The sequence below is a fragment of the Oryzias latipes genome, chromosome 11, assembly GCF_002234675.1.
Source record: "Oryzias latipes chromosome 11, ASM223467v1".
Taxonomy (NCBI): Eukaryota; Metazoa; Chordata; class Actinopteri; order Beloniformes; family Adrianichthyidae; genus Oryzias; species Oryzias latipes.
In genome coordinates, this window is record NC_019869.2 from 6,770,825 (window position 1) to 6,797,312 (window position 26,488).

Sequence of the window (26,488 nt, forward strand, 5' to 3'; positions counted from 1 at the left end):
AGTAAAGATGTTTTTAAAGCAGGCGTCCCAATTTTGTTCACATCAGAAAAAAAGTACATTTAATTTATAACTTTTTTTTGTGTCTAAATATTGTTTTTGCAATTTTTGAAAGCTAAGTGAACATTTAATTTATTAAGAAATGGAATTAATCAGTTATATATTTTTTGGAAATAAAAATTGCCTTTCTCATTTGGCCTATTTCAACAAAAGTTTTCATTTAATTTGACTGAAATTTGACCTTTTCCCACATTTTTATTTAAAAACATTTTCTCCCGGGACTCCGGCTTCTTCCCAAAAAAAAAAAAACATGCTTCATGGTGTAACTGGTTATTCTAAATTGTCCATAGCTGTGAATGCGTGTGTGTGATTGTGGCCCCTGTGTCAGACTGGCGACCTGTCCAGGGTTAACCCACGAGTGGCCAGGATAGGTTCCGGCAGCCCAGTGACCCCGAAAGGGATAAAACAGCCCTACAAGATTTTTAACCTCATCTAAATACATTGATAATATTGTATTGTAGGGCTAAAAAAAATAGAAAACTCCAGAAAAAGAATTTATTTTAAAATTGTGTTGGGACTTTAACATGATGAGGGAAAAGAGTTAAAGGGACCCATGGCAGCAGAGTTTAAGCACGATTCTCTGCTTTTAATCCCATCAGATTACCAAACCAGATTGCCCAGAAAAATAAATCCAAGACGTGGTCTATTATTTCACAAAAATTCAATCAAAAACACATTTTGACAAACCAAATATTTTAATAACATATAAAAACATTGTTATTCACAGACAGGTATATTTCATTTAAAAATAGTTGGTTAAAAATAAATAAAAACAAAACCGTCAACATAGAAATCAGTCTCTGAGACGACTCAGATGGTTACATTAACCAAATTACAACCACACACTTTTGTTCTTTTTCAATTTCACATTTTAAAAACATCATTTTGCATCAATAATTATGAAGAAAATAAATTACCTTATGACACAAACCCAGATTTTTTTTAGTTGACTATTAAAAATCTTCCTTTTTAAGTGTTTTTTGCTTAGATGATATATCATTTGTTTGAAATAAGGCTCACAGGTGATACACCAAGGACGAAATGTCATTCAACGTGAATGATACCCGATGTAAAACGTTATGATAGAAAATCCCATTAAATATGAAAAAAACAAAAACCTGAATCTGTTAAGGAATGGAAATATTTTGTCTTTTCAAGTATTTTATACTTCATGATAAAAGCACTTAACGTCCCAAATGCTGGAACAGCAACACGGAGGAATAAATTCATTTTCATGGGACAGGTTCACCTCCTTATGACACACAAATGTTCTGAACTGTTCTAATAAATAATAAACCAAATCTCCTGTTCTTGTGTAAACTGCAGTCAGAGCAAAACTCTTAAGTCGATAACTTAGCTGTGAACCACAAACATTTGGTATAAAATTCATTTCAGGAAATAAAAATCTCTCAAGTTTCAATGTCATAAATAACTCCAAAACGTTCACAGATGTGCAGCAATTCCTCATCACTCACAGTGCAGTTGCATTCATTTCAATCCATATGGAAATGATCAAAGAAAGAGACATTTGGAACTTTTTCTCTCAAAATTAACATCAGTTTGTTGCTACTTTAATATTTTTACCTAACTGATGCATATTGTGGGGCTTGGATGTGCACATCTGTCGGCGTTAACAGATGTGTGGTTAGCGCTGAAGCTGCACACGACGTAAGGAAGCTTTTCTTTGGCACTTTCAGCCGCCGCGGCACGGCTTCCCTTCACTCACATGAATGCCCTTTGCAATCGGCGGGGGGGGGGGTTCCCCGCCATGGACAGAGCAGGACACCCCCCCCCATTACTCTAAAAGGTTCATCGACCAGGAGTGCTTCCAAAAATGACTGAAATATAGTCAATAAAAACAAAAGCAATACTTCTTATATGCTGCTGGATGAAACCTTGATTACCCAAACACTTTCCCTCTAAAATCTAACAGTGACTTATGCCGTCTATCCTTTATGACGTGAAAAACCCTTAAATAATAATGTAGAGTTTCTCCTTTAGCTTGGAGCTACAACAGTAACCCTTCACACAGAAGCTTCTGGTAATAATTGAGTGTAATACTCAGGAGAAATGGGCTTAAAGGAGGCCTTACTCCTCCCTCTCTGGCTCAAACTGACTCTCTCTCCAGTCCCGACTTGCTTATGTAATCCCAGCTGCCCCCTCTGTGCTGGGGAAAGCCTTCTGAGGCATCTCCATGTGATGGCGATGTCCGTCACTGCTGCTTCAGGGGAGATGGAGCAACGCTGTTGCTAGAAGACACTGAACAGTCCTGCATGGCTGGACTTTGGCAAGAAGGAAGCTCGGTATTTCTGCCGTCATGGCTCTTGCCGTGTGACCACGAGCGTCTGCTTACGAAGCCGCGTCTGTCTGTGAACGCGTGTCCAGCTGCACAGTGGCCCCCCGTCGGGTCGGTGCGCTCCTCTTCTGGGGTGCTTGGTTTTTTGGGGGACGGAGGAAGACATGTGGCGACCAGTGGAGCGCCGGCGTGGCAGAGGCCGGGTTCCTGTTGGTGGGGTTTGGGTTTGGTTGGGGCTCTGCCAGCGTCACACGGGTCAGACCAGCTCAGCTTTCGTTTCTGTAACAGAAAACCAGACAAAGTCAAATATGAACATACTGCTTTGGAGCTCTTTAAAGAAGAAAATCCTATCATGTTTTTTTTTAACCACATTTTGTTTTTATTTCCCAATGGGGCCACAGGCTCACCTTCACCGGCATGTGGAGCTGATTCTGGTGCCAGTGTGGGGTCAGAGTTGAAGGAGTTGTTAGCAGCGCGGTGGACTTTAAGGCCCTCTTAGGGAACCACACTTTCAACAGCATCTCGATCTGCAGCAGGTTTTGAAGGTATCTCTCACTGCAAAAACACGAGGAAAACGACGTTAAAAAATGCTCTTAAGTCAGTCAGAATCATGAGAGGAAACTGATTTTAGAAGCTCACCCCATTGCAGGTCTTTGCAATATTCCCAGAATCTTCTGGAGTCTGTCGATGGCAACACTTTGCTGGAAACTGTTCAAACCTTTAAAAAGACAGAACATGCTGATGTCAAAGACACAAACCAATGACAACGTTAAAAAATAAAGTCAGAATGTACCTTACCTTTGTCAAAACGCCCAGTTTTCAGTCCCTGAAGGAGTTCTAGCAGAGGATGGATAAATCTGTGCAAATCAGCGCACTAAAAGAAAGGAGACAAACGTTAACATGCTGGATCTGCGTCTCGTCTGAGGAAAAGGCTGCAGTAAGCTACACTGTGGGACTCACTTTTCGAGCAAAAGCCAGGTCCCCGGTGGTCTGCTGCTCAGCAGCTCCACGAGAGGGCGACGCGTCTGGGTATTGAACCATCTTGGGGCAGAGTCCAGGCTGGTCGTGCTCGGGCCGCGTGTACAATTGATTTGACCGAGGCGGAAACGGCGGTCCCGAAACGTCCTCATCTGATGACAGGCAGCCTTTTTTCCCACCGTCCCCTTCTGCCTCGGAGAAGACGTCCGCCTCATCCTCGGTCTGCTCGCCCTCACTGGGGAGGAAGCTGGAGTTGGAGCGCAGCGAGTCGCAAGACGGCCATTTAGAAGACGCGCTCAGAGAATTCATCTGCAAACACAGGCAGAACCAGAGAAAACAATTACATATTTAAAAGGATTAAAGGCTTTGAATGACCAAAAAACCCACATTTTTAATCAAATTTCACAAGAATTAACTTCAATCTACAATAAATAATATGAATACTTTTTTAACACAAGACCTCCAACCACAAATTTGTATATCAATAACCAAATGTAAATAACATAAACCCAGCAGATCAGGACGCACACTCTAAAGGGACCATCACTAAGGTGAATGTCACGTGATCATGAAGGGCCAAGCCTCCAATTCCAGGAATGACTCAGGCTAGGAGATCAAATGAGAACGGTTGTTTATATAACCACGAGGACCAAGCACCGGGGAAGGAAACGCGTCATTACATCACATTTTTCATAAAAATGTTCATTATAAAATAACTCAAAGTGTGCCAGAAAACCAAAACCAAAAATGTGATCTCTATCAGCAAACCCCATTTCAAAAGAATCTCCACCAAAACTTCTGATTCTTTTACTAAATTCTAAGAAACATGTTATTTCCAATGTAATAAAGTCCAAGAAAAGAGCTCCACCTTGATTTTTTTTAAATCTTTGCAATCACATAAATGTTTAGTTTTATTGTTAAAATCATGAGCTAACCTTTAATGTTCCTCCATTGGGCGCCCATACAAATGTTCACTTAATAAAAAATGTATTTTTAAAGTTTCATTCCATCTATGATACAGTGTAAACCATCAAAACAAATTTAAGCACCATTAAACTTTGCCATTTTTTTTTTAATTTAACTCAGACTAGAAGAAAGTATGCGATTTTTTTTAGGTATATAAGTGGGGAAAAGAGAAAAAATAAAATTCAAACTAACTATAAAAACATATATACACACAAGGGCTGAGAAACAACGAAGCAAAACATGTTATTTAATTCGTAGTTTAATCGAAAAGGTCAAACCGAGGAGCTAGAAATGACCGTTAGCCTGTTCGCCGTTTGTTGCTTTTCACGGGCTCCGCTGTTGACGTCCGCGAAGGACAGCAGTAATAATCCAAGTTTAACGCTTACGCTACATTTAAAACTTTAACAAGTAAACACTTCGCTTTAAATTTAACCCCACATTTGCATACGAGCTTTTCGAGTCACCACGAAACCATTTTCATTTTCGAATGAAAATGTTTCAGGCAGCCGTTATATTATTTTTTATGTAACTCATTAAAAGAACACAATGTAACACAGATATATCAAAAGCTTTTAGTCGTTTGTCGCCGTAAAAATCTTGTTAACAAAAGAAAGTGGGCGTATATCTTACCTTTTTTGAGGATTGCTGGGTAAGCTAGGCTAAAGTGAGGAGCTGATGCGCTCGCGGTTGTTCCTCCTAATGTTCGGAGAGCGCGCGGCACCTTTCCCTTTCTAGAAAACGCCGCTCGTGTTATTGAGGTTGAAGCTCCGCCCCGGACAACAAGTGCTCACGGCAGATGACTCCGCACGTGCCCGAGAGCACTCGCCGAACGTTGGCTAAGTACCGCTCCCTCATTGGCGGACGTTCAACCAATCTGAGGAGAGCTCAACGCTGATTGGCCGTTACTAGTTCAGCTCGAGCCACACCTGTATCAGCAGCACGTGTTGATAGTGTGGTGGAAGAGCAGCACGAGGCAGCCGTCGTTTGAAAAAAACATTGTCGCTCATAACGGGTCACGTTTGACTCGTGCTCATCAAGATATGTAAGAAGTGGTCAAAGAAATGACACACAAAGCAGTCTTGGTAAACATGTTTTGGAAAGACCTTTTCCTCCACTTGATAAGATTTTCACCATTTGCCTGGAATAGTTTGACTGTCTGATGGGATTTGTTTCATTTACAACCTCCTACATCAAGTTTCCTTTATTGCTGAGAAGGCAGGAAGTCTGAAGCTTCTGTTTGAAGGCTTAGAAAATAATCTTATGTAAGTTCAGGCTGGAGAAGTGAATCACTTCTTTGGTCACATGCAAGATGCCTCCAGCAGGATTACATAGCTGCTCCGCTTTGTTTCTGGTCTCCTCATTTAGACAGTCAGTGAACAGCGCCGGGGTTCTGGGTGGGGAAGTCTGAAGTTCAAATGTCTTTCAAAGAATAGGTTCTAACAATGCACATGGGTCGGACTTGTTAACAGATTGACAGCAGGACTAGGTTTCCTGGTACACTAAAGCAGTGGATTAGAAATGTTCTTTATGTGGTTCTTTGTTGCAGTGTCGTTAGCAGGATAGAACATCAGAACATTTAGTTCAAGTTCTTTTTTTTACGATTGCAAACCATAGGAAACAGTAACTGTACAGAATTTGTGGCATCTTATATGGATACAAGACCAACAGTATTTATTGAATGTAAATTACAGGTGAGATGGAACAATGAGTGATTAAAAATGTTTTTTTTTTAAACAGTTCTTCTGCGTCTCTAATCTGGGATTATGAATAAATCTTTTATGAGTTGTAATGACCAGAATCTGGTTGCAGTCCTCCTCCCGTCCTGTCAGTCCAAACGTAAAGGCTTCCTTCATTTTCAGGTGCTCCCTGCATGGAGCCTGATACCCATCAGTGGAAGTGTGCCAACAGACACATTTGTTTATTTCACAACATGTAAAGATTGCTCAAACGTCCACGTGTCCTCAGAGAGGAAGGTGAAAGAAAACGCGTCATCCGTCCAGGTGATCTGGAACTGAAACGTCGCCACATCCTGAAGAACTTCTGCTTTTAAAAGTGACATTCGAACTCTTCGGGCATTTGAGCAACGACTAAATATCCACAATTTAACTTCAGTTTCTCCTACAATAACCTTTAATATAATTTCAACAACCAAAACGCACAAAAATCTGAACTGGTCGCCGATTTACCACCAAAAAAATGAAAAGGTTTATGAGGAACCATGAATAACAAGGAAAAAGAAAACTATTCAGTTTAGTTATGCAATTAATTTAACAATACTTCTTCACTTTATACTTAAACAGTTTCACCAAAAATGTGCATTCAACCATTGCTTTGAATGGTTTGATTTATTTCCTGCTTTAACTGCAACAAAAAAAAATACACTGATGTTAAAGAATCCAAAGTGGCACAATCCAACTATCTGCCATCACTTGAGAAGCAGATTTAACATGAAATTTATTTGCTCTCTTTCTGCTAGAGGCAATTATTGTGTGGAGAAAACTCAGTGAAAGATTAAAACTTTGTTGCATCATTAAAACATTCAAAATGATTCAAAATTACAGACGAAACCATTTTTTTCGTTGTCAATTTCACCAGGGAAAATCCAAACTATAGGGAGACCACAAAATAAAATAGCATGGAAGATTTTAAAGAATATTTAAAACGCAGTACTGTATTTGTGAACTATTAGGCAACATTTTTATTTAGCATATATCGTCTGAAGCTGCAGGATGTCAACATGACCCAGTGACCACACAGAAGAGAAAGTCAAGTTTCACAGTGAGGGGAGAGAAGTGGCTGCAACATGACTGTGGAGAAAGATCAGGAGCTGACAGAGGTGCATGCTATGTGGGAAACATTGACCTCCTCTACATGCCTTCCTTAAAATAAACGTAAAGCAAGCTGCTGCTAAGCTAAAAAGAACTCATTCAAAGATGTTTTTCCCGGCAAATGAGGCTTCACTAAAGATTCAGCGAAACTTCTGCACGTTTCTGTTGTCTAAATTTAAGTATCTCCCAGAAATGTGTATTTTATTAATTAAAGTGATCAGAAAGAAGTGTGCTTTTGCTTTTATGTTGCACATTTTTACAGATGGGTGAAAAATATCCACAATGTTTAGTTATTTTTTTAAAACAATAATATTCTGACAGCTTTTTTGTGGCATAAACCCTTTCAGAGAGCGATCTCTTTGTCTTCTGCTTTGCTCGCTCATCTCATCAACAATGTTCTTTCCTCAATCGAAAGGCTCTAACAGCCCAGCCAGGGATCGTCTCTGTTGGTCCTGGAGATGAAGGCAATTTTCCGGGCCATTTCCGTGTTGTATATGCGCTTGCAGTTCTCAAAGTTCTTCCTCTGTCGCTCTCGGCAGGGCTTCTCGTAGTACCGCTTCCGCTTCACCGTGTCGATGATCCCATCCTGAGTCAGAAGCCTATGAATGCAGAGGAAAAACAGGAAATGCTTAGGAAATGCTGCCATCTGCAGGTCAATCCAGGTTACTGATAACATTCTAATGAAATGGACATTTTATTTGTGAAATATTTGATCATTTCACAGCTCAAAAGTATCAAAATTACTACAGAAAGTACTCTTTTTGTTTTTAAAAAACATTTTAAGTTTTTTTAATCCCTAAAACCTCTTATAGACAAAACTCCATCAAGACTGAAACGAAGCTGCAGTCTGATTCTCTTTCTGTTCATTGGTCCTGATCAATCATCACTTTGTCTTTTGCCACTGTGCTGGGGGTCAAATGTCCCATTCACATCTTTTAACGAAAAATGACTCAAATAAATAAACTATTTTTCTGCCATCAGCAGAAGCTGTACCTTTTACATATTTTGACAGAAAAAAAGTTGAAATTAGCTTTAAAAAAAGACTAACTGATGTGGTGTACCAAAAGCTCTTAGTAAGCTTTGCCACTTGCATGAAGCTTCATTCCACCATCGCTATGGCAACAATGAAAAACAACTACAGGTCTTAGTAGATTGCCTCCATTAGAGTTGGCAAGAATTTTATAGATTTTTACAAATTTTACTAATATTAAGGACACTTTTGCTCATTTCTGCATTAAATCTTGACGAAAAAAGATAATTCAGTGGTTCTTAAAGTCATATCGGGGGATTTTAGATTAGAATTAAAATAAATTAGTTTGATAAAATGAATTCTTAGTACATTTCTGACCTTATTATGTTAAATTTTTTGAAAATAATTGTTAATTTATGGACTATTAAATTGTATTTATTTGAGATTATTATATTCATTATCTACGTATGAGATAAACAGGTTTTACTTAATTTCTGATATTTTTATTAAAAAATGTTCAAAAAACTCAACAACTTCTATATAAGAACAGTTTTATAAGTTCAAGAAATGAGACATAGATGGCAAAATCATAAACTTAATTGATTTCTTTTGTCATAGTACCAGAAATCTCTAGCACTTTAGATATTTTTATTGCTTAGTTCATCCGTTTGGCCATTTATTTTCTTTAAAAGTTTTTTTTTTTGTTTAATGCAGTCGCTCTCGGCAGGGCTTCTCATAGTACCGCTTCCGCTTCACCGTGTCGCTTCACCCCAAGTTTTAGAACAATACAAATAAACGGGAGACCCGACATAAATGCCGATAAAGCTAAAACATTTTTTTTCTTGTACTTGTTTGTCTAATAATATTCAGTTGTTCGTTAATGCTAGCTTAAGCTACCACGTCAAAACCTTCAACAAGACTTTTGTTTTGGCGGCAGCAAATGTTCTAATTGTACTGCTAAATCACTTACAGTAATGTAAAAAACAAACAAACAAATAAATGATTGTTAAATAAAAACGGTCAAAAGGCATACAAATAAATTTAAAAAACGTCTCTACTGCGCAGCTGCGAGTAGGTGACACCGAGCGGAAGCTAGCGTAGACAGTTCTTAAGGTCACGCGAAACTTTCATTTTAGATAAAAAAAAAAAAAACTATCTTTATTAACAATTGTTTTAGTTTAAAAGTGTTCAACCTGTTTAACGTCTTATAGGCCGCGTCAATGTTGCCGTCTTGGACCATCACCGTCCGAGCTACGAAGCGAAGATGCCGCGACATTATCGTGTAGCCTGTGCGTTCTCTTTTGTGGTCCGTCGGGAAGCACAAGCAACTGAGAGGCGTTCCGGTTTGGAGAAAATTCCCACCATCCAACGCTAGATGGCGCTAGACGAGCCCTTCATAAAACCAGTGATAAAAAATCTTCAGTATGTAGAGTTTTGTCAGCATCAAAACATCCAAAAGCATTGTTAAATGTTACATGTTAATGTTACACGACACCAACTGCTAGAAAACTAATCAAGAACGACTAACTTAGACTTAACCCCAGAATACCAATCTTGTTAAAATCTGACAGCACAAACCTAAAATTTTCCAGACCCAGAAACTAAACAGCCGTCATTAAGTTTCTGTAAAGGGAGATGACAGCTTTCAGGCCGGTCACAGATTTATCAGGATATCTGTAGCCATGGCAACAGGGATCACAGCGTTCACTGTTATTCTATCATCAGTGCCATTCTTCCTTTCAGCCCCAAGCTGCTGCTGTCGTCCGCATGTCTGAGGTCAGCCAGCGGTGAATGGTTCTGTAGAAAGACTAGAATGTGTTCTCTGCACCAAAGTGGGTGGATGTGGTTAATTTCAGCACCGCTGGAACTCCCTATGGAGACGGCGATTCTGCACAGAACAATATTTAGAGATAACATTGTGGCTCTTTTGTTAGAAGAATGCTTTGCATCATGTTTCCAGTTGCATTCCATGTAATCCAGACCTGATGAAATATGTTTGGTTGTGAACAAGTGAAACAGTGAAAAAATTAGGACAATGAGTCACAGAGAGCAGAAATCCCCTCAGAGGATGGGCCAAAAGTTTTTCTTCTACTTGTAGTCTGGAATCGAGCTCATATCCCTGAAAGGATTACGGAGTCTTTCCGCACCAAAATCTGTCACAAACATAAAATGCAAGATCCTACAAACGTGCCCTTCAATCCTCATGTGTGACCTTCCCCCATCCTGCCTATTATGTGGATCAAGTACTTAACAGCACTCAGGTGATGGGAACAGCTGACAGGACAGAAGCCTCGGAAGACTGACCTTAAAGACCACTGTCCTACAGACTGAACATGTTACTTAAATGCAGTTTATTTCAGGATCATTAAAAGTTTTTCTAAACTTACTCAACATCATCAGCAACCAAGAGGTTGCTTATGGGAGAGTACGGAACACCAACCAGTAGAGGTAGAAGTCTCCAAAAGATGGTGGCGAAGGATAGGCGACACCCTAAGAAAACCTGCATCCAGCACTACATGGCAGGCACTGACATGGAATCACCAAGGAAAAGAAAAAGAGGGAGACCGAGGAACACGTGGCGCCGACATCTGGAAGCAGAGGTCAATAACATTAGGAAAACATGGGGACAACTGGAAGAACTCGCCCAAGGCTGGTCTGCCTGGAGAACGCCTGTGTGTCTCTATGTCCCATCCAGGGGCAACAGGCGAAAGAAGAAGAGGTTTATCTAAAACATTTGATTTGATTTTCGATTTGAAATGGTTTATTTCAAGCAATCAAATAAGAATAATACACAACAACAATACAATCATCAGTTATACATTCATACAATGACGAATCAAACTTAAGATATTTAGACATTAATAAATATTGCTTGAAAGGGAGTGGAAAGAAGCGAGGTTATATAATCCCACCCCTGTTCTACCATAACCATTTTATTACATGATTTATCATTATCCAGTTCATTACTTTTATCAGACAGAATTGATAGTTGTGTAGCCGCCGTGAGCCTCACGCGTCCCTGCTGTAACCCGGAACCGGAAAAAACGTGACATCAATGACTCTATTTAAAGGATGTCACTAAACAGAAAAAAAATATCTAAAAAAAAATGAAACTATAAAATCAAAACTGAGGTTTAAAGGCATTACATTTAAATGACCACAAATGAAATTAATTGGTTTTGCTTCAGCCTGTTATCTATGACTGGACCATTGAATTTCCATGAGAACTGGGCTGAGTAAGTGTGATGTCATGCATAAAAAATAGTTTTACTTCCAATTCCAACCAAATTACATCAATTCAGTTGTCATTTTTTCTGCAATATGGACTCTGCCATGTTGGAACTATGTTGTCAGCAATGAGTTATATTGCTAGAGGAGACACGCCCGCTTGGGAAGCCTGGCTGATGGTGGCAGAGCAGGACGCCATCTTGGTGAGGTCGACGGCGCAACAATGATTTCTATAGCCTTTGGTGGCATCTAAGTAGCTTTTATTTAATTTATTTATATTTATATATATTTATACATATGTATGAATATATAATATATATGTATATAATTTATATATACATACATACATCATTTGTTGTTGTTAAATAAGAGAAACAGGCAGCCTTAAAAGCTCAAACTTTAATGAAAAATGCATAGTTGCAGGACTTCTTACAAAAAAAAATTATTAAAAATAATTATTAAAAATAATTTTTAAATATGTAGAAGTTTTAGACCCTTTTGACACGTAATTTAAATTATTTAGAAAAGCCAAACAATAAGTCAATAGGAAGTCAATAATAATAATAATAATAATAATAATATATACGTAATAAGTCAATAATTATAATAATAATAAAAAACAATAATAAATAATAATTCAATAGTAATTCAATAATAATAATAAATGATAAGAATAAATCAATAATAAGTCAACAATAAGTCCAAAAATCAATAACAGATTTACCCTTAAAAAAACAAACAAAAAAACTACTAATCTAATTGATGTGAGTGATCAGTTTGGTCTTACACAGATGGTTTAATGGTGTCGGGTTTCAAGGAAACAGTCTGGCCAGTCTTATCAAAATGTGTTTCCACAAAATGTTTTGAACACAGCCAGACTGTATTACTAGTTGGTACCACAGTGATCCATCAGGGTTAGCTCTTTTTATTGTTAAGGCCCACTTTTTCCTTAAGTCTGAATCCATTGGAAACCTGCAAGAAAAGTTCGGTCACTGAGTCAGAAATGCATAAATCTATATAACTATACCAGGCTAGCCCTATTATACTGTATATAGGTTTAACAAGATAAAATGTACATTTATTTCGACAGCAAATTATACGTACATCATGCAGCATGTTGATAATAGCCCTGCAGCATCATGCATGTCAACATGTGTACTATTAATGATGCCCCTGCAGCATTAATAGAAAAACATTATAATACTTACCTGTGAAACGTAATGCCTTCCTCTTTCGTGGACTAATTTCTTCGATTTTGGCAGTTGAAACCCGCAAAATGAAGTGGCATTTTGCAAAAAATGTGTTCACATGCATGCACTGCAGCAGTGACTTGACCTCACCAAGATGGCGATGCTCTCCTCCCATAAGGAATCATGTGATGTAGGTTGCGATATGACTCATTGGTTGTCAGTAGCAGTGATGGTCCGAGTCGTTCTGAGTCAATGTTTCTATGACAACCAGTCAGGCGTGAGTTTTTTTGGAAGGCCACATCCTGGAAAGCAGGCTACACGAAATCTGTCAATCGAATGAATGTTGTACATGGGTACCAGCATGTTTTTCTTGTGTGATTTTATTGTACAATGTCCTTCAATATTCAGAAAGACATTTTCAAATAAAGTTGATTAAAATGACTACATTTAGTAGTAGTACATTTACCCAAATGACATCCAAATAAAATGATGGCAAAGTAAAATCCTGATTGTAAACTTCAAATGATTTTCATGCCTGATAAAGTTTAATTGCTGAGATAATGTCTCATCCTTGCGCTCAGGTTTTGGGTTGGTGTCCATCTGGAAGTGGAAGTCTCATCTTCTAAGTTCCTGCAGCCTCACTCTGGTGCTGAAAAGCTGAACCCATAAACCGGATTTCAAACCTCTTCCAGTTCAGGGACACAAACAGAAAAACATATTTTTATTGTTAACATAAACCCCGACTGACAGAAGAAGTGCCGTTTGTCTTCCTGGAGCTTCTCGTGATGATCAGCGCTTCAGTAGAAGCGCATTTTCCAGGTCATATCCAAATCTTTCACCACGCTGCCAGAGGTGTGTGTGTGTGTGTGTGTGTGCGTTTGGGTGGGGGGTCCTGCGGGTCCCGCCCAGCCAGCGGCCCTCTTACTGGCTGGATCAGCATCAGGTTCGGACCAGCCGGCAGCCAATGAGCGGCGGCGCAGATGCAGCGGAGGAGTCGGCTCCGGGAACCGGGAGGACAGACGCCTTCACCCACCGGAGGTTCGGGATCGCTTCTCACTTGCAGCCCACAGCGAGATGGAAAATAAAGCGACAGATTTCTCCGGGAAATGGAGAATGAAATCCTCAGAAAACTTCGAGGAGCTTCTGAAAGCGCTCGGTGAGTTCCATGCATTGTCTGCAGCATTACGCATGCGTTCTTTTGGCTCATGATCATCTTTATCAAAAAAAGGGACTTTTCAACCATCACACATGTGTCCTGCAAACATTTCCCCCAAATATAATAAATTCAAAGAAATTCTGAAAGTTTTTTTTGGAACTTTATGCTACTGTTGCTTTTTTTTCTTTCTTTTTTTTTCTAATTCATAGCTTTGTAGGAAAAATGCAAAGTAACCAGGAGGAAGCAAAAGGGAGGTCATATCCATAACAAAGACTTAAAAGTCACTTTCTCTGAGGCTTTATCAGCTGGAAGTCATCTAAAGAGGTTCTGTAAAGGCTTTTTGCAGGATTGTTTCTGTTAAACTTTAGTATCTGAGGATCATTGCAGCAGCGAGAGGTCAGCAGGGGCCAAGAAGCATCGATTCAAAATGTGGAGCCAAACAGCCCGTGGTCATGTCAGATCAGACTCATTTGAAGCCGGGGCCTTCTCATGCGGTTGTAATTACAGCGAGGATAAGTGGAACCAAACCTTCACGCGGGCCCCAGCAGCCTGCCAACTCTCAGGATTGACTTTCCTTTCCCGCCCGGGGCCTTCCTGACCCAATATACAACAACTGTCTGCGCTGTTCCTGTTAGATCCTCAACATGAGGTCATGCGGTGGGAATCAGATACCGCCATCTGCTCGATGCGAGGCCACCTCACATGCAAACGATGAGGAGAAGCAGAGCCACCATCCAAGTTTCTCCAAAAGATCTAAAGTCTTTCAGTTCATGTGTTCTTTTTGTCATTAAAGTCCCACCCTGATCATCTTTTTAACTGTTTTCAAAGCGTTCCCAGTTTTCTTTTGATTATGATTATGTTGGTTTTGGGCAAAATTCAAAAGTCTGAGGACATAGGACATAGGACATAGTTTCTGCAGAGCGGCAGGAATTCATTAGAAGACTTTCCTCTGAGTTGTGGGCGGGAATGCTGGCGGAGAGCAAGCCCACTTTCTGTCACCCATCTGTCTCTCCTGCCATCGAAAAAGGCGAGCAACATCACAGCCATCCAGCCGTACAGTTTAGATCCAGATTCCAGTTCAGACGAGAAAAACAAACACTATCATGGATCTATTTGTCTGCAGGTGGATGCATCAGAATGGAGTGGAGCAGGGAGGTTTTGGCCCCGCCCAGGGGATTTTCTATGTCACAAATACAATCTTTTTCTAACGACTTTTTTTCATCTGCTCCTGATTGACAACAATTTGAATTAAAAAAAATACCTAGAAATGCAGTTTTGAGCTTAATTTTCTTTACATTTGTCCTCCATCATCAGAAAAATGCTACAGGAACAAGTTAAAAAAACTAATTTCATCCAAGTGCGGCTTTAAGGCAGCCTCTTTCCTGATTCAACTCTATACTTTACTGTCAATGCACTAAAAAGCCTAGAAGGTCAAATAATGTAATTTTATATGTAAAATCAATGAATAAATAAATAAATAAATCCCATATTATAACACGACCTCCACTGTGTCTTGCTGTTATCAGAGTTTGTTTGTTATTTTGGTCAACCCATATCCACATCATCATTTCCCAACAGCTACAAAAGATCAAATAGAGGCAAGAAAATGCTGTAAAAACCTCAAACACCAGCGATTGAGTCTTTGAAACAAGAAATTTTGTGTCTGGAGCTGAAAACATTCTATAGCAATTCTTTTCTCATATGGTTGTGGCACTTTTAATTCCATCAAACAGCACTCTTGTCTTCACTTGCCTTTTTTTTAAACCATCAATCACTGATTAATTCATGCAGCGTTTATCTGAAAGAATTAAACCTTCAGACACTGGAATTAAGAAGCAAGCTTCAGCATGAGGGGGTGTGGGTTCTCTCAATTACGGTGCGAATCCCAATGGCTGCAGCAGTTTTTCCAAGAATAAAGTTTCACATCTTTTTCAGCTTCATTTATGACAATTATATAAGTTAGGATGCGTCTAACAGAATACTTAACTGACTTATTTAGCAAAGCTACTTCAGCAAATGAAGATCAGCAGAGAGAGCTGTAGGAGGCTTTTGAAAAATCCCCAAATTAAAAAAAAGAACTCTGAAATACTTAAGCTGAAAACTGTATGGATCTTGAACTTCCCAAACTAATCAAAAAAACATTCTATGAATTTAAACTACAACTTTACGGATTTGAAACTATCATTTCCTAACTCCTCATGCATAGAAGCTACTTTGGAAAAATACTGGGTCTTAAAGTTTGTAGTTTTCGAATGCCCACAAAAGTTGCATTTCCTGCTTGCTTGCATAATTTTAGCGGTACATTGTGAAAATGTATTATATGACTTGTTGGCTCAGGCTGAGCAAAACGATATAACATATTAGGAATATGAGCGTGGTTAACAAAAAACCTCAGTTGCCTAGGAAATCCAAAAATTTACTTTAGCAGATTCTTCTAAAAATGATATTACCCTGTTTGGCACCCCCAGGTGACCAAAAACTGCAATGGTTGCTATGGAGATAAACCCAACAAAAAGCTGCCATTTTGAAAAAAGTTTTTTTTTTTAATTATTTTGAGGGAGAACAGGGGAGTGAGGGGCGTGTAGTAACTGCTTAGCCAGTGAAGGCATGTCAAAGCCGCTTGTGGCTTTAATTTGTCTTTTTTTTGTAATGTATTTTGGCCAGCTGGCTTTGAGCAGCTGCCGTTGCATACTGTACTGTCCACTGAAGTGCATTTCTCCAGAGTGATGCCCCTCGTATCTGTTCGATCAGGTGTGAACGTGTTCCTGAGGAAGATTGCTGTGGCGGCAGCCTCCAGCCCAGCGGTGGAAATCGCCCAGCAGGGAGACAATCTGTCCATCAAGACGTCCACCAGCGTCCGCACCACCCATGTTTCCTTCACTGTGGGCCAGTCCTTCAGTGAGGCCACGGTGGACGGACGCCCCTGCACGGTGCGCATTCTCCTTCTATTCCTGCATACCAGAATTCAGCTGCGGCCTGCAGAACTCCAGTTCAGCACAAAAGTAGCACATGGAAATGATTTCAGTGCAGCTCTAAAGTGTCTTTGGGGAGTGTTTAATTTCTTTACGTTGAAAGAGTGATGTACGTAGTTCCTGGCAGGTCGTAAAAATGTTCTGACACGCAGAGATCTGCCAGTTATTACAGCCAAACCCAAGTTTTGCTGTAGGTTCAATGTGCGAAGAATTTCATTGATGTCAAGCTACAATCCTCTTTTTATTTCCTTTCCTGCAGAGTTTTCCTAAATGGGAAACAGACCGAAAGATCAGCTGTGAACAGACTCTACTAAAAGGCGACGGACCGAAGACATCATGGACCAGAGAGCTGACGAACGATGGAGAACTCATACTGGTGATTATAAAATAATGAAAACCCTTTATTTTTAATAGATTTTTGGGGTGTAAAATGGTAAATGGTGCTTTATTACCTTCTTAGAAGGCCCAAAGTCGCAGTCCTATCACCCATAAACACACAATAGGATGTAATAGGAGGATTTTTTAAAACGTATTTGGATTTCATTTTCCTAGAGAGAACGTTTTATCTCTCCCTTCTACCTCAGGTGCCTTCTCGCTGTCCTGCAGATATTTTTCTGAAATATGCGAATATTGTAATGTGAATCTCTTGAAAATTTTAAATCTGGCTTTTACATTTACGGTGTGAACATAAAAAAACTATACAGTAACAAACAGATCAAAGCAACTACAGATAGAGATTATGGAAGTGCTTGTTGGGATAATTCAAACGTTATAGTTCGCTGACTAATTTCAAACACCTTTATCAACGTCTGGCTCAACACTTATTATTTGCTTTTTTGGTCCGGTGGAGGCATGCTACTGGACGGTAACTGGCAAAAAGACAGCTAAGAAGGTACTCATTAGAGTTTATGACATAAAGACTGTAAGGAAAACAGCGAGAAGCAATGTGTATCGCGTAAAAAAATCTTTTTATGAACCTGAATGTTCGCTCAGAGTCCTGCAAATTTCAAAATAAGAGTTCAATGAATGAAAACAATATTTGTGCCAAACTGTTTTCCTGTAAGAGTCAATGCCCTTTCAATGAAATCTATAAATCCTTCAATTACGCTCAAGTGTGTCGATGGTTCTGGAGTCATTCTCGTGTGGAGTTAAAAGATTCTTTTCTTCTCAAACCCAAACTCAACCACAATGTGATCATCCAAACAAAGTCATATCTTAGGGAATTTATTAAGGACAGATGTTTTTCAGATGATTTGTTGGAGCCTCAACTCTTTGTGTGAAGAATGTCTCAGCAGAAAGCGATGCCAAACATCTCATCCGTCTTTTTTTTCTTTCAGACTATGACTGCTGGAGAGGTCGTCTGCACCCGAGTTTATGAACGAGAATAAGATCAACTAAATCTAGTTTTTGCTTTTGAGCTTTTTGCCCCGTTTCCATTTGATCGCCTTGTATTTTAATTCTTCTCCTCCAATAAATTCCATTCTTTGCAAATGTATAAAGTGCAGAATTACACTGTTCAGGTTTTAAAGATGTGAATAAACAGTTTCGTAAGAGTCACCGCCGCCTTTGCTTGCCTTCCGCTCCCTCGTTGTTCTCTAGAACAGTGTTTTTCAACCAGTGTGCCGCGGCACACTAGTGTGCCGTGGGAGATGGCCAAGTGTGCCGTGGGAAATTGCCCTCATTAACTAATCTAAAAACATTTCCCATCTCCAGGATTTTAGCTCTCTGTTCATCCAAACAGGCCCTGATAAAACACTGAGGAGTTAGGAATATAAAAGATCGTAAAATACCTTTCTTTGCGTTTATTTTATTTTATTAAAGACATTTTGATAAGAATGACGTACCGCGATTCAGCTGCACCTTCGGCTGTATTTTGGAAAAGTCCCGTGTTGGGGGGGTTAATCACATGTCATCGGTCTGACCAATCAGAAGTGCTTAAAGTCTTCACTTCCTTGTCCCGATTTAGCTCGTAAAGTCGCTCAGTTCTAACAGAAATACCAGCTAAAGCTCGTCTTTAGCGGTGTAGCTTTCCACAGAATCCGGTATCAGACCGTGGAACAAGTTAACAAAACAGTGAAGCTCCGAAAACCGATCTTCGGCCGTTTTATGCACTAAATTTCCCATGATGCATTGGGTTGTGAGAGTGACAGCGCAAAAGGAGATCTGTTGTTAAACGTCTTGAAACTAACGAACACACAAACTGTTTTTAAATCTTCTAACTTAACTTTTATTGCATCTTTTAGAAAAAAACAGCTGCAGTTTCCAGCTTTTTCTGTAACAATTATCTCAAAAATGCACGTGAGATTGTGCAGGGGCTGTAGATCAATACAGACTATGAGTTTCTCCTTTTTTTTTTAATTTTTGGATGCTGGTGTGCCGCGGGATTTTTTTTAAGGTTAAAGTGTGCCGTGGCTCAGAAAAGGTTGAAAAACACTGCTCTAGAAGATCGCTTTACATTCGGACCGTCCTGATCCCTCCACACCCTTTTCCCCCCTTAGATTTTTTCCATTTCTTCTGCTCATATCATTCCATCATCATGGCTCAGAAACTCCCTAAAAGTCGGTTCAAGATTCCGCTCCGTGAAAGTTTTGGCAGCAACGACGGTGCAGCGGGATGTGGAAGGAAAAGGAGTGAAGGCAGAAGGCTAAAGTTTGGCCATGATAAAAAAATTTCATGGACTGAGGAGGAAGACTAGTGGGATTCTGTGAACCAAGAAGAATTCTGCTCACAGGTACTGTTTCCTTCAAGGTCCCCTGAAAGGAGCTCCTTTTGGAACCAGAGCTGACTAAAAACAAACAAGAAAAACTTCAGAACTGAATTTAAAGCCGCCGTTCACATTCAGACTCTGAAAAATGAACCTTTGGGGTTTCTAAAGCACTTCCTGAGGGGAACTTTTCCACCACTTACAGGCTCTCATGGTTTTTCCAGCTTTTCACCTCTTTTTTTTTGCAGTTTGCACAATGGCTCCTCCCTGAAGATCTCCCCCCAGTTCATGAACAGGCTGAGCGAGCAGCCGGGGAACCTGAACGAATGTTCTTAACCTGAGCCAATGTGTGTGTGTGTTTGCAGAGACGAACAAGCTCCTCCCACAGGAAGTAACGTCTTCCAAGTCTTTCCTGGTCCAGTGTTTGGGCAGGTGAGATCACCAATGATGTTATTGCTGCTAGTTGTTTGCCTTTCTTCCGAATGAGATCATGATGAGTTCAAAGAAGGAGAAGACCTTATTTTCACCCTGGTGGGTTAGTTTTATGAAGAAGTTTGTGCTCAGAAGAAAGTTTGTGGCTGACCCTGCTCGCCGAGTTCATGTTTCACAGCCAGAAAATATGTTTTTACTTAGTGAAATCCATCTTATTGTGTAACACATCCACCTCTCTTCACCTGGTCTCTGAGGAAGCTGGAAAATTTCTTGGAAAAATGAGAAAAATGACCTTTAACCCAAACTCTGACCCGATCCCCGGAGACGCTTTCAGATCCTGTCTCCACTCGGACGAACTGACTGCCAGAGCCTCTGCTGAAGCTGTCCCTCCTTGGGCGTACGGGCCACTTTCCACACAGAACTGTTATGCCAGTTCATTCCTCAGACAGTGATGTCATGGAGCGTCGGAGCGTCCGATTGGCTGAGGAGGAATGCTGTGGTTTTAGGGCCGTTAAGTTGCCAGGTTCAGAGTTTGGTTGAAGGTCTGTCTGGACGTCCCGTGACGGGTCCAGCAGAGGAGATGATCATTCACAGGCGTCAGCTGATAAACACAAAGTGAAAATTAAAACCTTGATGACGACAAAAGCAAAGTTCTGGAGAACCCAAACCCAACACCCAAAAAAAAAAGAAAAAAAGATCTCAAGCTTCAGTTCACTGGAATATGGAATTACAAACCAATAATGCCATGGAAAGAAGCGTTGTAGCATTTCAAAGATGAATTTATGACACATTTATTTTATTCACTTAGACAATTAAATAAAATGATCCTGTTTTCTGGTGTTACCGTGGATTTGTTGTTACTTATGGTATAATTTATAGTATAAAAGATAATTACTGCACAGTTTTTAACAAAACAGCTTCCTATGACCTGTCAAAGATTAAAATAATCAAAGCTTTAAGTTTGACAGTTTGTTCCAGTTCATACTTTTAGTTATATTTTTAACTCCTGATGATCTGCTTTGATGTATCTGACATAATTTCAGGGTCCCAGTTGCAGAAGATAATGTTTTTTACGCACAAACAATTGATATGCTGTCAGCTTGACCTATTTACTTTATATCTTATGACTGTCTACTGTGTGACCCCATGTGACCTAAAGGGGAAAAGAATGTATGGAGCCCAGACTGGATTTGGTAAAAGGCAGCAGAACATGAAATGCGTAGGAAGTGTTGGGGCTGAAGATGTAATCCTATCTGTTGCCGCTTAATCTGTGACAGCGGGGTCAAACGCAAGAAGTTCAACCTGAAGCTGTGGTCAGACCAGAATCATATTCCATGAAGTTAATGTGACAGAAAAAAACATTTTTGAGATGGAATCTGACCATGTTTGGCAAATGGTTTGATCCAGTGATTTAACAATAAAACATCTGTTTTTTATTATCTGGGTTGAAAATCTTCTTGAATGTTCATTTGCTGTCATATCAGAACAAGAGCGACACCTTCTGGAAAAGAAAGTAACAACCTGTTGGTTTCTATAAAATGCTGCTTCAGCTCCGGATTAGACCAGCTTCACCTGAACGCAGCGCGACAGCAGAGAAGGATAAAGTCTAGAGGGAGTCTTCATGAAGTCTGTTTTTTTGCAGCAAATGCTATTCTGGAACCAGATTTTTTTTTTTTTAAACAATAAGAAACCAAAAAGGTTTCCAAATTAATGTCCTTTATTAACTTGGAAGAAGGTGACTGAAACATTTATAACAATTTCTTTAATTTTTCCCCTTTGTTTGATATTTCAGCAAATGCTTAAAATGCTGTTTTAAAAATTCTCTGGACTGGACAAAAGATTTTTTTGTTTTCTTGTATTTTTCTCCTAAAAAAATAAAGTCTATATTGATGAGACTCTAAGTTTATAATTACTCTCTAATTCAGAGATATTGCAAAAATCTATGTTTTAATTATTCATTTTATTTTTTTACTTTCAAATTAAACCAATGGCTGTTGGCATTTGTCATTTGTCTGTCATCTAACTTTTTATTTTTAGAAAAAAAAAGCAAAAATCTAAACTGAATTTATTTAAGACTTCTACTAAAGAAAACAGCCAGATTTTCCAAGCTTAGCTGACTTTTGATCAGGACTTGCTGAAATGAAAATGAAATGAAAATGAAAACAAAAAATTTGTGTCTGTCTCACAGAATATTTAGAAAATTGTGTAAATTTAATTTACCGTCTCAATAAATATACGTTTCAGGTGTTAAATTTCAGTTAATAATATTAATGAGTAAAGAAATTATGCGTCATTGTTTAATACTACAGGGTTAAAGATGAACTAAAGAATTATGCAGACAATAGCCCTAAGAAAGAGTATTCATGTCTAAACTCACAAGTCACTTTGTGAGGTACAACTGCTCATTATTGCAAATTTCTAATCAGCCAATCACATGGCAGCAACCCAATGCGTTTACACATGTAAAGATGGTCCAGACGACATGCTGCAGTTCAAACTTAGGATCAGAATGAGAAATAAAGGTGATTGAAGTGACTTTGAATGTGGCATGGTTGTTGGTACCAGACGTGCTGGTCTGAGTACTTCAGAAACTGCTGATCAACTGGGATTTTCACCCACAACCATCTCTGGGATTTACCGAGAAATTTCCAAAAAGAGAAAATATCCAGTTAGCGGCAGTTCAGTGGACGGAGATGCATCGTTGATGTCAGAGGTCAGAGGAGAATGGTCAGACTGGTTCTAGCTGATAGACAACAGTACCTCAAATAACCACTGGTTCCAACCGAGGTCTGCAGAAGAGCATCTCTAAATGCACAACATGTACAACCTGGAGGCAGATGGACTACAGCAGCAGAAAACCACACCGGGTGTCAATAATGTCAGCTAAGAACAGGAGACTGAGGCTACAATTCACACAGACTCACCAAAACAAATCTAGTCTGATGAGTCTCCATTTCTCCTGCCACATTTGGATGGTAGGGTCAGAATTTGGAATCAACAACATGAAAGCATAGATCCATCCTGCCTTGTATCAGTGGTTCAGGCTGGTAGTGGTGGTGTCATGGTGTGGGGACAATTTTCTTGGCAGACTTCTACCTTTAGTACCAACTGAGCATGGATCCAACACTACAGACTACCTGAGTATTGTTGTTGACCACATCCATCCCTTTATGACCACAGTGTACCATCTTCTGATGGCTACTTACTACTACAGCTGCTACTTACTCGTCGGCTGCACGAGCTAAGTTTCACCTACATCTCAGAAATTTTAGATTATATTTTGACGGGGTTTTGAGTTGGGATATTTTGTTGTAATAATGAAGTATATAATTTTGAGAACGTACTAAAATCTCGTGTGGTTCTTGCGGCTAGACTGACAGGTTTTTCACCTGCCCTGGTTGGACCCCCACAAATTTACACTGGGACACCACGTCACGTGATCGACGGCAACAGCTGTGGTGATGTCAGCCGTTATGGTCACGTGTGGATGACCTAATTGGTGTTTTTATTTTATCTTCGTCCTCTTTAGCAGCTTCTTTTGGAGGCTGAAATTGCAAACATTTGAGAATCGACTGAAAAAAGATGTGGATTTTCTGTTTTTATATTTAAATATTTCAATAAACATGGTAATTGAACTGACAGAGACAGAAAGAAGAGAAAAACTTAATCAAATCTGCTTCTGTGTTTCCGGTCGGACGCTAAACGAATATGTTGGACGGATTTATTACCACAGGAGAGTGCCATCAATCAATCAAGACAATTCAGTGGAAGTTTGGACTTTTCTTCTAGTTGCGGTTCAAGGTGTTTGGAGTTAGATCAGGATCAGTTTAAAATGCGAAGAATAATTCAATATAAAAATTAAATATTGATGGGAATTTTACAGATAATCTTAAGAAAATAGCCAGCCGTTGCTCCGACTTCAACACAAAACTTTATGAATCTAAGTATTGTGAAGAAACTACTAATCTCTTTTTAGAATCTCTCACAGAAACTTAGGTCATTGATACTGATTTGAAGGAATCCTGTGAAAATAGGCTATTGAAAACCTCAAATTGTGTAAATTTCCATGTACAAACGTCTGAACAAACTTACAAAACATTCTCTAAAAGACTTGCTCCTTTCTTTCTCCATCTCTTTTTGGAAAACTTAGACAACACTTTCCTTCCTCCTACTTAAACCCAGGGCCTTATAACATTAATACCCAAACCTAAAAAGGATTAACTCCTCATAGACAATTGGTGTCCAATCTGACTGTATAATAATGATTATAAAATACTTGCCTTAATCTTTGCTGAAAGAATAAAAAAAGTTTCGGATCATATAATTAATGAAACTCATGAGTCTGACTTCATGAGTTCATGATCTTACATAATATCATATCAGTACTTGATTTAATTGATTATTCAGATTATTGCCCCGATAAATGTTTAATCCTTTTTCTCACCTTTTACAAAGCCTTTGATACAATTGAACACAACTTGACCACATGTGTCAAACTCAAGGCCCGGGGGCCAAATGTGGCCCTCCATGTCATTTTGTGTGGCCCGCAAGAGCATAAAAGTTTTTATTTTTTTATAATAAATTTTTTATAATAATATAATAAAAATTGATGTGTATTTTTTTAATTTTAGGGGGAATCAGACTTGAAATATCGGATTGGACAACTATACATCAGAACGTAAACACTGTCAAAATAACCTAACCTCAGAATCAAATTTAAACATATGCTTTCTATGCAACTGTTATTGTCACTTTAAAAAGTTATAGTAAATAAATAATGAGTTATTTAACATTAAGGAGCAGTTAGATTTATTTTTCATTACATTTACATGCTATATATACAAGTTATATCTGGCCCTTAGAGGACAGCCGCTATGCTGATGTGGCCCTCATTGAAAATAAGTTTGACACCCCTGAACTAGACTCAGTAGTAGAGGTACCACTAGGTGCTAGATATAGTTGGGGTCACCTCCATGCAAATTTCCAAACTTAGTTACTTGTGAGGGGTTGGACTCTTTACCATTCTGGAGGTGTGCATGGTGAGAGGTGGCAGTCCAGCTCTGTATGACCAGAGCAGGAGCTTGGTTCAAATAACCGGCAGTAAGTTGGACCTGTTACCAGTGCATACTGGACTCTGGAAGATTTGCCCTTGATCACTGGATCTGTTCATAGTCTTTATGGATTTGTTCTGATTTAGATAAACCCACAGAAATGCAGAGACATGGATGTGGATGTTTCACTGTGGCTCCATGAGAGAGCAGCAGAGTCACATAAAAAGCAAAAATGCTGTTTTTTTTCTCAGTTTCAGTTTGCTGAACATGTAAAAAAGACCTCTGACTTTCTTGTTTTGGCACAGGAGACAAGCTTCACTGATGAACCATGACACCAGGATGTTACTTTACATATTGAACAAAGTCTAGAACACTGGGGTCTGTTTCTGGAAGAAAAACTCTTTTTCTTTTTATATTGAATACTTTATTTTAAGCCCAGAAATCACTCCTTAATCACTTCTTCTGTTAAAAACAGTAAATTCAATCAATTCAATAGGGACAATACATAGAAAATGTTAAAATACTTTATTGAAATAAAAGAGAAAAAAGCTGTCATTTTAGACATCCTGCATTTGATTAATTACCATAGTGTGATGAAGATGATCCATGTTCCTGTTGGAGTCAGTGGTAGCATTTCCATAGAGACACTTTGCATCAGCAGCTCCATGCTCCAGTGCTCTGGGAGACTTTATAGTCCTGAGAGTTGAAGACTGGATGACTGACAGCTGTCCTTCATCACAGCAGAAGACACACAAATCCTCCTCCTCATCATCATCATCATCCAAAACATGACTGTGATCTGCATCCTCATCTGGACTCTCCTCTGCTGCTGCTTCACAGGTAAAGCCCAGAGAATCCAACTCCTCTCCTCTATGAACATCCGTCCCTCTGAAATGAAGGCCACAAAAGCATGAAGCTGCTTTCTGTTTCTGTCTCTGTATCCTCAGAGTCCAGAGGACAGGTCACAGTGACTCAGCCTGGAGCAGTGAGCTCTGCTGTGGAAGGATCTGTCTCCATCTCATGTACAACCAGTCAGGATGTTCATGGCAACAACTATTTAGCCTGGTACCAACAGAAAGATGGAGAATCTCCTAAACTACTAATTTACTATGCTAGCACTCGAGCATCAGGAACTCCAACTCGTTTTACAGGCAGTGGATCAAACTCTGATTTCACTCTGACCATCAGTGAAATTCAGGCTGAAGATGCAGCAGTTTATTACTGTTTGGGTGAATTCTACATCAACAGCAAATTCTCTTTCACACAGTGAAAAACAGTCGTACAAAAACCTCTTTCAGTCAGAGAGAACAGAAACTGAACTGACACAGTTCAATGAAGACACAGAGAAGCACACACACACTTTTAAGACAATTGTGACAGTATACACGCTTTCATTAAATTCTACACCGTCAGAAAATTTCAGATCCCAAAGTTACAAAGAATCTTAGTAAGAATTTTTAAATAACACAATCATAACACTTAAAATATTAAAAACTTACAATCTATAAACCACTTTTCATGAAAACTAAGCCTTCAGTGTTGAAAATGAAACATGTTTTATTTTTATACTTCACATATTTCTATTTGATCCCCAGAAAAATGTTCCTGTGATTTGGTTCACGTTCATTCATGTGGGCTCCATCTACCAATAGTAGATATG

General features: G+C 39.2%; 3 protein-coding genes and 1 gene segment (V, D, J or C); 2 read left to right on the forward strand and 2 right to left on the reverse strand.

Moving 5' to 3' along the window:
• Positions 1-1,200: 1,200 nt before the first annotated feature.
• On the reverse strand, positions 1,201-5,070 carry LOC101172421 (circadian-associated transcriptional repressor). The gene is made up of 6 exons (XM_004073957.4): positions 4,928-5,070; positions 3,314-3,640; positions 3,152-3,227; positions 2,993-3,071; positions 2,761-2,908; positions 1,201-2,632 (listed from the first exon to the last, which is right to left on the reverse strand). The coding sequence occupies exons 2-6, from the start codon at positions 3,638-3,640 to the stop codon at positions 2,270-2,272; spliced, it is 993 nt and encodes a 330-aa protein (XP_004074005.1). The 5' UTR covers positions 4,928-5,070; the 3' UTR covers positions 1,201-2,269.
• Positions 5,071-6,541: 1,471 nt separating this feature from the next.
• On the reverse strand, positions 6,542-9,420 carry mrps21 (mitochondrial ribosomal protein S21). The gene is made up of 2 exons (XM_004073794.3): positions 9,289-9,420; positions 6,542-7,724 (listed from the first exon to the last, which is right to left on the reverse strand). The coding sequence occupies exons 1-2, from the start codon at positions 9,369-9,371 to the stop codon at positions 7,544-7,546; spliced, it is 264 nt and encodes an 87-aa protein (XP_004073842.1). The 5' UTR covers positions 9,372-9,420; the 3' UTR covers positions 6,542-7,543.
• A 4,042-nt stretch (positions 9,421-13,462) lies between these two features.
• Positions 13,463-18,198, forward strand: LOC101163589 (cellular retinoic acid-binding protein 2). Its single transcript, XM_004073795.4, has 4 exons — positions 13,463-13,669; positions 16,421-16,599; positions 16,901-17,017; positions 17,979-18,198. The coding sequence occupies exons 1-4, from the start codon at positions 13,588-13,590 to the stop codon at positions 18,027-18,029; spliced, it is 429 nt and encodes a 142-aa protein (XP_004073843.1). The 5' UTR covers positions 13,463-13,587; the 3' UTR covers positions 18,030-18,198.
• Positions 18,199-25,425: 7,227 nt separating this feature from the next.
• Positions 25,426-26,113, forward strand: LOC101172666. The segment is given in 2 exon segments: positions 25,426-25,668; positions 25,776-26,113. Coding segments are annotated over 2 exon segments (375 nt in total).
• Positions 26,114-26,488: the final 375 nt, after the last annotated feature.

Coding starts and splice junctions, on each gene's coding strand:
- LOC101172421 (XM_004073957.4), bottom strand. CDS start 3,640: ATGAATTCTCTGAGCGCGTCTTCTAAATGGCCGTCTTGCGACTCGCTG. Junction 3,228..3,313: donor ACCTGGCTTTTGCTCGAAAA/GTGAGTCCCACA, acceptor CCTTTCTTTTAG/TGCGCTGATTTGCACAGATT. Junction 3,072..3,151: donor AACTGGGCGTTTTGACAAAG/GTAAGGTACATT, acceptor GTCTTTTTAAAG/GTTTGAACAGTTTCCAGCAA.
- mrps21 (XM_004073794.3), bottom strand. CDS start 9,371: ATGTCGCGGCATCTTCGCTTCGTAGCTCGGACGGTGATGGTCCAAGAC. Junction 7,725..9,288: donor GCCTATAAGACGTTAAACAG/GTTGAACACTTT, acceptor CTGCATTCATAG/GCTTCTGACTCAGGATGGGA.
- LOC101163589 (XM_004073795.4), top strand. CDS start 13,588: ATGGAAAATAAAGCGACAGATTTCTCCGGGAAATGGAGAATGAAATCC. Junction 13,670..16,420: donor GGAGCTTCTGAAAGCGCTCG/GTGAGTTCCATG, acceptor CTGTTCGATCAG/GTGTGAACGTGTTCCTGAGG. Junction 16,600..16,900: donor TGGACGGACGCCCCTGCACG/GTGCGCATTCTC, acceptor CCTTTCCTGCAG/AGTTTTCCTAAATGGGAAAC.